At 44.1% G+C, this 12,561-nt stretch overlaps 1 protein-coding gene across 1 annotated transcript in view; it reads right to left on the bottom strand.

Moving 5' to 3' along the window:
* Positions 1-622: 622 nt before the first annotated feature.
* LOC126188299 (uncharacterized) overlaps positions 623-12,561 on the bottom strand; it is a 192,857-nt gene continuing 180,918 nt past the window's right edge. Inside the window, exon 5 of the mRNA XM_049929888.1 lies at positions 623-1,794. Within this exon, the coding sequence (XP_049785845.1) occupies positions 1,710-1,794 (85 nt within the window). The 3' untranslated portion in view covers positions 623-1,709. The remainder of the gene's footprint in view (positions 1,795-12,561) is intronic.

Raw genomic sequence — 12,561 nt, 5'->3', positions numbered from 1 at the left:
AGGCCCCTGTCACTGATTAACCCTAACAGAGAACGAGATAGCCTCTCTGGAGGAGTTCGTAACCGAAGTTATAGGGTAGCTGCGAGTCTAGGACTCTTCACGACAATCTGCTTCTCCGCGACTACGTGGCTTTTCGACGAAAGGGGGCAAGGCTCAACCCTCCGCCGATCCGCCGGACGCTACGGTCGCTTCGCAAGAAGACTCTCTGTAGAGCAGAGCGCTCAGCGAGGCCTAAGCTTCAATTGCTACCGATGCACCGGCCGTCACCGGCTGAGAGCTCCTTCACCTACGACGGCCGGAGCGCGTCTGGTGCGCTACCTTACTGTCAACGGTACAACAACTACTGGCCGCACAACCACAACCGACCAACCAAGCAGCCCAATAAGTGCCGCCAACTAGTATACCAACGTTCTGGCAGAGAAGGAATGAATTGGATACCTGACTCAGTTACAAGCACATTGTTAAGTTTATCGTGTTCACGGTACAGTTAAGTTACAATCCTTTCGATTGTGGGGTCTCCAGCGTTCAGGTTAATACAAAAACAGTTCCCAATCGAGTCTCCCGACGAACTCATCTATGATGAAGAAATAACACATCAATAAGGCTCATAACAGAACAAAATAAGTTCCAATTCAATAAGAAGATTGATTGCCAATGGGGAGCCTTAACAAATATTTTAGTAAACCACACTGAACAGATCATTTTCACAAAAATAATAGCAAAAGAATACAACATATGGATGACATCCTTTGCGTAATAGATGAACCACAAACAAAAATTGAAAAATTACACACTGACAACAACAATGCACATAAAAATAAAAATTCACAATTGAAAGAGAACAGAATAACCTAATTGACTTTCTGGCTATAACACTCAAAAAACAAAACAATAAACTTATGTTTGCAATTTATCATAAGCCCACAGCAATGGACATTATCATTCCCCAATCCTGGAACCACCCACACTCACAAAGGCAGACATCACTTCGACAATGCTCCATACACTCAACACAGTGCCACTCACCAAAGAAAACTGGCAAAAAGACCTTGACCTAATAATGTAGATAGCACAAAGCTAAACAGCACAATTAAAAGTAAAATAAAAGCAGAAAGCATCAAACCACAGACAACAACACAACAGCACCAGACACAAATACTGAACACCATAACAACACAGAACCAGCAGAAAATAATGTAGAGGTGTGTCGTACGAGGATGGGCTGTCAGGATGCACCATATTAACACTCATCTGAGTTTCTCAAGTGATTTATTATTTCCAGCTACAGTGCCCCACTCCTCTCGGTCTGCATAACCGGGTCCCGCAATGCTGAGGACACCACTTCGCTGTCTGCGAAATGGCTTGGCACAGAACGGCTGCCTCAGTGACACGTTCAACGCCCTGCTGTGTGCCGGCCTTGTACGGCAGCGGAGTTGTGGCAACATCAGGATGCACCGGCAGTCAACTCAGTGGTCTCTGTCCCTGTTGTCTCAGTGCTGCTCGTGGGAAGTCGCAGGGCAGTTCGCTGCGAGCTTCTTCACCGTCATCGTTAGGATCGCCGCAACAACAAGTGCCTGCAATCCGACAGCCGAATCTGTGGTCCTCACCTCGAGGATGCCTCTGGCATGTGTTGAGAGCCAGAAAGACAGCCCGTGGTAGTGAGATGTCGAGTGACCCACCGCAGGCTGGCTACGGTCCGCGCGTTGGCCTCAGAGGATGGAACCGGTGACCAGCCATGGATTGGAATGCTGGCACCCCATCTGCTGCTGCGTGTAGATGTTGGCGTGACATGCCCTGCAATCCAGGAGACCCTTGTTAGTGAACTGGCACCTATTTATATATGGCTGTGCACCTCTGTTTTGCTAACGCGCTTCTCCGAGCCATTTACTCATAACATCTGGGATGGGCCAGTGGGCTTCTTCTACCTTGCGCCATGCACAATGCTGCATTTACTCTTTTCAGTGGGTCTACGGCCCTGTGGCCTCCATTCTACTTTACAACTGCTGGTAGCGTAACTTAATGTCAACAGGCCCATGCCTGGCTGTAACTTGTTGGCTCAGAAATATTGCAATGAAGCTAACTTTTCCCATCTTAAATGGTGGTGCCGCTACAATACAAAAGAAAACACAACATGGTACACAGTGGTATACAAACACAAACTCACACATAAAATCAGCAACACTTTCAAAATACAAGTAATTACACTCCTGGAAATTGAAATAAGAACACCGTGAATTCATTGTCCCAGGAAGGGGAAACTTTATTGACACATTCCTGGGGTCAGATACATCACATGATCACACTGACAGAACCACAGGCACATAGACACAGGCAACAGAGCATGCACAATGTCGGCACTAGTACAGTGTATATCCACCTTTCGCAGCAATGCAGGCTGCTATTCTCCCCTGGAGACGATCGTAGAGATGCTGGATGTAGTCCTGTGGAACGGCTTGCCATGCCATTTCCACCTGGCGCCTCAGTTGGACCAGCGTTCGTGCTGGACGTGCAGACCGCGTGAGACGACGCTTCATCCAGTCCCAAACATGCTCAATGGGGGACAGATCCGGAGATCTTGCTGGCCAGGGTAGTTGACTTACACCTTCTAGAGCACGTTGGGTGGCACGGGATACATGCGGACGTGCATTGTCCTGTTGGAACAGAAAGTTCCCTTGCCGGTCTAGGAATGGTAGAACGATGGGTTCGATGACGGTTTGGATGTACCGTGCACTATTCAGTGTCCCCTCGACGATCACCAGTGGTGTACGGCCAGTGTAGGAGATCGCTCCCCACACCATGATGCCGGGTGTTGGCCCTGTGTGCCTCGGTCGTATGCAGTCCTGATTGTGGCGCTCACCTGCACGGCGCCAAACACGCATACGACCAATATTGGCACCAAGGCAGAAGCGACTCTCATCGCTGAAGACGACACATCTCCATTCGTCCCTCCATTCACGCCTGTCGCGACACCACTGGAGGCGGGCTGCACGATGTTGGGGCGTGAGCGGAAGACGGCCTAACGGTGTGCGGGACCGTAGCCCAGCTTCATGGAGACGGTTGCGAATGGTCCTCGCCGATACCCCAGGAGCAACAGTGTCCCTAATTTGCTGGGAAGTGGCGGTGCGGTCCCCTACGGCACTGCGTAGGATCCTACGGTCTTGGCGTGCATCCGTGCATCGCTGCGGTCCGGTCCAAGGTCGATGGGCACGTGCACCTTCCGCCGACCACTGGCGACAACATCGATGTACTGTGGAGACCTCACGCCCCACGTGTTGAGCAATTCGGCGGTACGTCCACCCGGCCTCCCGCATGCCCACTATACGCCCTCGCTCAAAGTCCGTCAACTGCACATACGGTTCACGTCCACGCTGTCGCGGCATGCTACCAGTGTTAAAGACTGCGATGGAGCTCCGTATGCCACGGCAAACTGGCTGACACTGACGGCGGCGGTGCACAAATGCTGCGCAGCTAGCGCCATTCGACGGCCAACACCGCGGTTCCTGGTGTGTCCGCTGTGCCGTGCGTGTGATCATTGCTTGTACAGCCCTCTCGCAGTGTCCGGAGCAAGTATGGTGGGTCTGACACACCGGTGTCAATGTGTTCTTTTTTCCATTTCCAGGAGTGTAATATAGCATACACAACAGACAATTCTGTACAAAATTAACCCCAAAATTGACAAAAAACTGAGACATGTACAGGAAGCAGGTATATATCAACGACAGAGAAACACATGTGCTGGCAGACATATGCTACAAACAGGCAGAACATTTCATGTCAGGTTCATAGAACATATGAGAGCCTGGGAGTATCGGACAAACCACTCCACATTTGCAGACCACCTAAGAGAACATAATCATAAACCAACCACTGGATAAGAAGACATGAAAATAATTAGAATCAGTAATAAAAAAAAACACTTCCTAACCCTCCAAGAAAACTACCAAAAACAGATGATCAAATCAGAAAGATGTTATGAGTAAATGACTCGGAGCAGCGCGTTAGCAAAACAGGTGCACAGCCACATATAAATAGGTGCCAGTTCACTAACAAGGGTCTCCTGTATTGCAGGGCATTGACCATGAACCTCTCTACAGAACATCCAAATCAAAACTCAAATTAGATGATCACCAAAACTTTCAACCACTCTCTAACGGCTATTACATTCATATTGAATACTCAACAACAACCCTTCCTACCCCCCCCCCACCAGCCAACCCCCCCCCCCCCCACACACAAACACACACACAACAACCATATCCACACTCTTCATCTCTCTCTCTCTCTCTCTCTCTCTCTCTCTCACTCTCTCACTCACTCACACACACACACACACACACACACACACACACACACACACAAACACACACACAGATATGAAAATCATGAATAGACGTTAGATTTCAATACATACTTCCTTAGGTTGGCAACATGTAGGTAAACAATCCAAACAGGAAGAAACACAGAAGAAACTCACAATATTTACGTCGTGAAAAGCACAGTGTCCGAACAAATAGCTATAACTAGTGGCAAAAGAATAATAGTGCACCACAAAGAAGAAGGAGAAATACGGTGAACAGTCTGAAATAAAAAGTTCGTAATTCAACATTGTACTTATGCTTCGAAAATGGAGTGGTTGTGCTACCTCCTGACCAGATGAGAGGAAAAGTATAATCACATGTAGGAGAGGAATTAACCAATAAATCCTTACTTAGTAAGAACTAATAAGCCTTTGCTTAGGAAGAACAATATTAAAAATATATCACAACATATAACATATGTCAGCAAACAATGGCGTGTAATGCTCACTTTACAGATACCTTGAATTTCAAATTTAATGCTAAAAGGGTCTTCATGATAGTACAATAATGCTGACAAACTTTAAGTAATTACTTATTTACATACAAAAAACGCGACATAAACTGTTTGACAATCTACAAATAACAAAACTGTATCGTTCTAGATCCTATTGAAGAGGTCTTAAGGTAAGAAATAATGGAAACAAATTAAGTTTCAGCAAGAAAAGGCGGTTTTATTTACAGAATAAGTATGTCTGAGGAACAATTCACAACAGCCTCCATTCTTGTACCTTTAGTTAAAAGGGTGCCAGAAAGCAGTGGCAAAGACAACCCCAACAATTAATATAGACACTGCTTTGAGAAAACAGCTACCAAAGGGCCTTGTCAAAAAGGATGACGCCTTACAAAAAAAACAGCACCGGTATGTGTGCCAAAGTGATTATTTTGGATTCTCGGCTGAAAAAGTGTGGTTTCGGAGTAGCTGGAAGCCCTGAAAACGACGTGACTGAGCTCATAGCAGAGATTAGCCAGACTACAAACATTATCGGAGCTGCGGTTGATGGTCTGGTGACTCAAGTGGAAGATCGTGACATACAAGTTATGAAGAACACGCTCTGAACCTTTTTCAAGAAACAGAAAAAAAATGAATCAGCATCAGCGGAACTTGCAAATGCGGAAGAGGAGATGCGGCTCTATTTGTCCAAAATGCTTCTAGACAGAGAGGACAAATATGATCCACTGATTTTTTGGAAGAAGTTCCATGAGGCCATGCCATCTTTGTCTGATGCAGACTTCAGGTGTTGTGTGTTCCGACCACTTTGACCCCTCGAAGAGAGTTTTTTTGACGACCGGACCAGTTTGTACGGAGAGGAGGAACCAGAAGCAGTCGAAGAACGTAGACAAAATGGTGTTTTTAAATATTAATCAAAAGTACGCTGTTACATAAACACCCTGCGGTTCCACCATCTGACTGCTATGGTTTGGTTAAAATTGTGAAGCGTTCTGTTGTAACTGATATGTGTTTAAGTAATATTTGGCACTTTCATTAAAAATCAATACACTCCTATTTTGTTTATTATGAAGTTTATTATCGAAAGTACGTAAAAACGCAATGTTGCAAAATTAGAATGTTTCCATAAGACAATTAAGTGACATGTATTTGTACTCAAAGCAATATCGAGCGAGTATGCTCAGAGCTTATTAGAACATTAGTACAAGATGTAATCACGTAAATCAACTGAGAAATTTTATGGTATTATTATAGAAGTGTGTCTGCTCCTTGAGTTCCAGACTTGGGAAGCGAGAGCTACCTCTGTTTGCTTCCCTGCCGCTTTGCATCGCTTTTGCCAGCCAGCCTCAGTGTGGTTTTTTTACGCGGTTTCTTCACACTCATCTAGGAGAATGCTGGCTGGAAAACCATTTCAGCCTCATTTACACAACACGCAAACCCTTACAACACGAAAAACATTCCTACATATTGATACTACCATGTAGTCACATTTCAACATGCATAACACTATCTTCAGAGGTAACTTTGGGTTGCATCGACAAGATTTCGATTTTTGTAAGAAGCTGCAAAGTTGGAAATTTATAAATGTATTTTGGACGCTTGTTAGCTTACATGGACGCAAATAATACTGCAAGTGATTCAGATGTAGCAATAAGCGCAATGAAAACAAAGTACCCTTAACTATTACGTAAATATGTGTGTATATGAATCAGAGTAATATACAGGGCTAGTCACTAACTATCGCCACCTAGAATAACTCCGAAACTATGATAGGAGCTGAAAAGTTTGTGGGACAAATGTTGCATGGGACAACGGGGATCATAAAATGACGATGGTTTTTTGTTACTTGATGGGATCGCTTCAGAGATATGAAGGTCATCTTTGTTTTGTTAAATGGGATGCTATAGTCTGGTACTTATTTTCTAATAGCGGCTATCGAGACGAATCAACTGATGTGTAATAATAAGGTCTTTGAATGTCAACGAAGGTCGAAAAGGTGGCATGAACTTCCATTTACAGAAGGTGTTCGACGTGATGAACATAGGTATCAGTGCAGTGCTGCAGTCTTCTTATCATGGATTGAGTGGTATTCCTTATCACTTCGGCACTTATCGAATCATATGCTCTGACAATTCTCCCTCGTATATTGTGCAAATAGTAAGAACTCCCCGACTACGGCGTATCCAACACCATTCGACAGTTTCGCAACACAACACTAACAGTAACGGCAAGACTAATATCGTCGAATCAAGCGAATGTGAATGATGTATTCCTTCGAAGAACAAGTCGATACGCTTCTCATTTAAGGAGAATGCCAACGAAATTCAGTGAGAGCTAGAGGCTTATACGCTGAAATATATCCTCAACACACCCTACACGCCGTACATTTAAATATGTATATGATAAACTGAGAGCAACTGGATGTTTAACGCATCGGAATCATATCCGGCAAAGGAAAGTTACTAACGAGGAAACGGAAATTGGTACTCTTGCCACTGTGGTTCGAGATCCCGGTGTTAGTACGCGTCAAATCGCAAGGAAATCTGGCATGAGCCAGAGTAGTGTTGTTGGTGTTCTGCATCACCATAAATATCATCCTTACCATATCAGTCTCATATGTTCAAATGTGTGTGATATCTTATGGGACTTAACTGCTAAGGTCATCAATCCCTAAGCGTACACACTACTTAACCTAAATTATCCTAAGGGCAGACACACACACCCACGCCCGAGGGAGGACTCGAAACCCCGCCGGGACCAACCGCACAGTCCATGACTGCAGCGCCCTAGACCGCTCGGCTAATCCCGCGCGGCATATCAGTCTCCACAAAGAAGGAACTGGTACAGATTGCATGTGTCGCACTGAATTCTGCCGATGGGCTCAACTTCTGATTCAGAGGGAGACACGTTTATTAATTTGATTTTATTTAGTGACGAGGCTACATTCACGGACCACGGAAATGTTAATTTGCATAACATGCATTATTGGGCAACTGAAAATCCATGTCGGCTGCAGGAAGTTGCACACCAAAATCCGTAGTCGGTGAATGTAAGGTGTGGGATTCTGGGAGACAGAATTATAGGTCCGTATTTCATCGAAGGAAATCTTAATGGTAGGAAGTACACCACATTCCTGCAAGAAATATTAGGTCTGTTACTGGAAGAAATACCTTTAAGAACAAGGAACAGAATGTGGTATCAATACGATGGGTGTCCGGCACATTTTTCGGTGATGGCTACAAATGAGTTGCAGAGAAAATTCCCAAATCGTTGGATTGGACGCGAGCCGAGCGGTCAAGGCGCTGCAGTCATGGACTGTGCGGCTGGTCCCGGCGGAGTGTCGAGTCCTCCCTCGGGCATGGGTGTGTGTGTTTGTCCTTAGGATAATTTAAGTAGTGTGTAAGCTTAGGGACTGATGACCTTAGCAGTTAAGTCCTGTAAGATTTCACACACACTTGAACATTTTGAACATTTGACTGGACGCGGAGATGTGTCGTGGCCAGCTCGTTCGCCAGACTTGACGCCTCTCGATTTTTTCTCGAGGGGATTCGTAAAAGACATTGTTTATAAAAACGTTCCAACTAAACCTGAATATATGCGAGAGAGAATTGTCAGAGCATGTGCTTTGATAAGTGCCGAAGTGATAAGGAATACCACTGAAATCATGATAAGAAGACTGCAGCACTGCATTGATACCAATGGTCATCACTTAGAACACCTTCTATAAATGGAGGTTCATGCCACTTTTTTGACCTTCGTTGGTCTTCAAAGACCTTACTGTTACACATCACTGGATTTGACTCGATTGCCGCTCTCAGAAAATAAGTACCAAACTATAGCATTCCATTTAAAAAAAACAAAGTTGACCTTCGTATCTCTGAAACGACCCAACCTAGCAACAAAAGCCAACGTCATATTAATGCCCCCGTTGTCCCATACAACTTTAGTCCCACAAACTTTTCAGCTCCTATCATACTTTCGGAGTTATTCTTGGAGGCAACAGTTGGTGACTCACCCTGTATATGAATGGGAATAATATAACAATTTTATTGCACTTCAAATGATATGAACTATCTATTACCTACTGCATGCAATCCACGTTTTCCGTTTTCACTTCTACAAGTTTTGTCATAGCTATTAAAAATTTACAAGCACAAATTTTCAGAACTATCTGTATGGCATTAGGACTCAGTATGGGCGTACGAGAGATTATTTAATACTTTTTTAGTCCGTTTTAAAAACGTGTTGTACTAAAAAGTTTTTTATTTCTATAGTTATTTTCTGCCTTTTAGTATTGTGTTTGTGAAATTTTTCAGCTGCTTTCAAACATTTTGGTGAGATAACAACAAAGATATGTAGTTCATTTCAGTTTCTGTTCAACTGAGTCTACAAATATGTATTGGTTCGTCCTATGTATACCTCGCAAAAAGACCGCGAATCGAAAAATCAGAGAGAATCGAGCTCACATGGAAGTTAAGCAGCAATCGTTCTTAACTGTAAAAATTCGCGACCGGAACAAGAAGACAGGGAAATAATAGTGGTACATCAAGTACTCTTCTCCCCACACCTGAAAATAAAGCGAATTAATATTGCATTGTCATCTAGTTTTGAACTATGTTGAAAGTTTCAAGTCTTTAGCTTGTCGACAAGTTAGTCTGAAATTATGCGCAAAATTTCTGCCGAACAGATAGACATATTGAAAAACAAAGTACGCTCCGCCACACATTAGATTCGAAAGCGAGTTAATATTGCAGTGCCATCCAGCTTAGGGCTACATTGAACGTGAGCTACGTCGAAAGTTTCAAGGATCTAGCTTAACAAGAAGTTAGTTTAAAATCAATTACAAAAATTTTACCGAACAAACAGATGAAAAATCAATCTAATAAAACGTGTTAAAAAGTGATGCTTCATTTAAACATATATAAATTTACTGTGCAGCAGAGATATTAAATTTTAAGAGCTAACCAAACGTTGATATTTAATGCCACAAGTATGAAAATTCGTATTTAAGTAAGTGAATACACACATTTTGAAAATACTTCACTTTTAGAAGTATACTTTTTATTTACATCTCCTTGAAATAAGGTATTGGCCTCTAAAAAAGGTCGTCAACCCTAGTCATGGTACTTGTATAACAGAAAATGCTGAAAAAGCCCGTAAATAAAACCATTCAAACCCGGGGCCAGAGTGGAAACATTTAAATAAACGGCTGCAGTCGACAGTGACTTGGGTCAGTCGGTTGTCACGCACTGAGAGAGACCACGTAAACCGGTTGAGTGAGTGAAAACATTCGTACAGCTGACACCGCCGCACAGATTAGCTGCATTCGGTTGTTTCATTCGAGTGAAAAAACCGGCTCAGCGAAAGAACAATGGACTGACCAATCAGATGTTAAAAACAGTCAGTTGTCCCATCTACATCTACACAGATACGTATTACGAAAAGAACGTCGCCTTCCCTCCAGGGATTGTATTTGAGTTCCCGAAGCACCTCTGTAACACGTGTTGGTCGAACCTACCGGTAACGAATCTAGCAGCGTGCCTCTGAATTGCTTCAATGTCTTCCTTCAATCCGACCTGGTACGGATCCGAAAAGCAGGTGCGATATTCAAGACTAGATCGCAACAGCGTCCCACATGCGGTTTCCTTTATAGGTGAACCACTCTTTCCAAAATTCTCCCAATAAGCCGAAGTCGACCGTTCTCCTTCCCTACCAAAGTTCTCGCGTGCTTGTTCCACCTCATATCGCTTTCCAACATTACGCGCAGATATTTAAACGACTTAACAGTATCAAGCTGGACGCTAGTAAAACTGTATCCGAATATTACAGGTTTGACCGTCCTACTCATCCGCATTAACTTATAAGTTTCCACATTTAGAGCTAGCTGCCGTTCATCACACCGACTGGAAATTTTGTCTAAGTCGTCTTGTATCTTCCTGCAGTCACTCAACTTCGACACCTTACCGTACACTACTACTTCATCATCAGCAAACAACTGTAGGTTGCTACCCACCCTATCAGCAAATCATTTATGTATATAGAGAACAACAGCGGTCCTATCACACTTCCTGGGGCACTCCTGACGATACCCTTGTCTCTGATGAACACTCTCCATCGAGGACAACACTCTGGGTTCCATTATTTAAGAAATCTTCAAGCAACTCACAACCCTGAACTTAAAAGGGAAAGCTGAGTTTTGCATGAGCGATGCTTTCTAAAACCATGCTGATTCGTGGTCATAAGATTCTCAGTCTCAAGAAAGTTTATTATATTCGAACTGAGAATATGTTCAAAGATTCTGCAGAAGTTAGGGATACTGGTTTGTAACTTTACGGGTCCGTTCTTTTGCCCTTCATACACACTGGAGTCACCTGCGACTTTTCCAGTCGCTTGGGACTTCGTGCTGAGTGACAGATTCACGATAATGTACGCTGGGTACGGGGACAATGCTGTATTGTTCGTAAAATCGAACTGGATCGAGTCGCCAAATACAGCAGGGGGATCACATGATGTGTTGGGCAAATGTGTATTTTTACCTGGGCGGCACAGCAGTGGTTCGAAAACAACGAAGCGAAACTCAATAGCTGTGTCAAATCTGAGGACGTATTGAAGGAAACGTTTGATGACAATCGACGCCAAGTCCGTTTAGCGTAGCAGTTGAAGCACATGGCCCAACGTCATATAGAAATGACAGTGGTACATACAGAATGTTTTTGTCCTTTGTAACATTGTCCACCGGAATATGACAGAAGTCGACAAACCCTCACATAAGATTTATGCAGTCGCAGAATGTGGTCCCCATGCCAGGTTTGGATGACCATGACCTTACTTCTCTCGTACGCCCAGTGTTAAGAGAAGAGATACAGGAGTGTGTGGTAGCCAGAAACGTCGAACGAAGTGCACAAAAGATAGCAGCCATGAACGTCGACCCTCATACGTCAGTACATAACAGAGAATGTTGAACTCGACAAACTCGGTCTTACCACGCCGCCGCCAAAAGACAATCCACCACCTGACGAATGCAGGCACAACCAAATCCTCTACCAATACAACACCCCGTAGCGGAACAGACACCCGGACGAAAGAGGACAGCACATTGGTCTGTTTTCAATATGGACGCCTGGAGCATGTTGTGCGCTACTGCAGACAGAGAAGACGAGTGTTGACTTATTTACACCGCAAGACGTCAACCATCACAACAGTCCTATTCGCACCACTCGACTGCGACGATTATAGTCGACCAGTCAGAGGAAGCTCATCGCAATATCCTGGACGAGGGCCCTCCCCAACACCCCATAACCGTTTCCCATCGACATACAGAGGTACCAGCCACTTGCCACGCCAACGAAATCAGGAAAGCTAAGTGAGGCGAGCACTTGTGAAGATAAAGATGCCATAGGTGAAAATCGTCTGCGGACGACAGACCAAGGTGACAGGAAATGTCATCGACGTCATCGTCGATGGCCAACCAGTATGGGCGCTAGTCGACTCAGAGGATTCTTTTTCTGTAATCTCTGATGCTTATCGTCGCCAGCTAAAGAAGAATATGTTCCATGAAACGAAAGCGATTGTGCTGAAGATCGTAAATGGGAAATACAACCAGCCAACAGGAACGAGCATTGCACGGATAACTATCGATGACAGAACACAGCCTTTCAAATTTTTCGTTTTTACGAAATGTAGTCATCATGTTATTATCAGATGGGACTTCTTGAAGACATGACAAGCAATTATACACTGTGATCGACAGCGCCA

Source organism: Schistocerca cancellata, chromosome 5 (assembly GCF_023864275.1).
Source record: "Schistocerca cancellata isolate TAMUIC-IGC-003103 chromosome 5, iqSchCanc2.1, whole genome shotgun sequence".
In the NCBI taxonomy this organism is placed as follows: domain Eukaryota; kingdom Metazoa; phylum Arthropoda; class Insecta; order Orthoptera; family Acrididae; genus Schistocerca; species Schistocerca cancellata.
The sequence above is the reverse complement of the archived record's forward strand: the minus strand, read 5'-3'. Positions and strand labels throughout refer to the sequence as shown.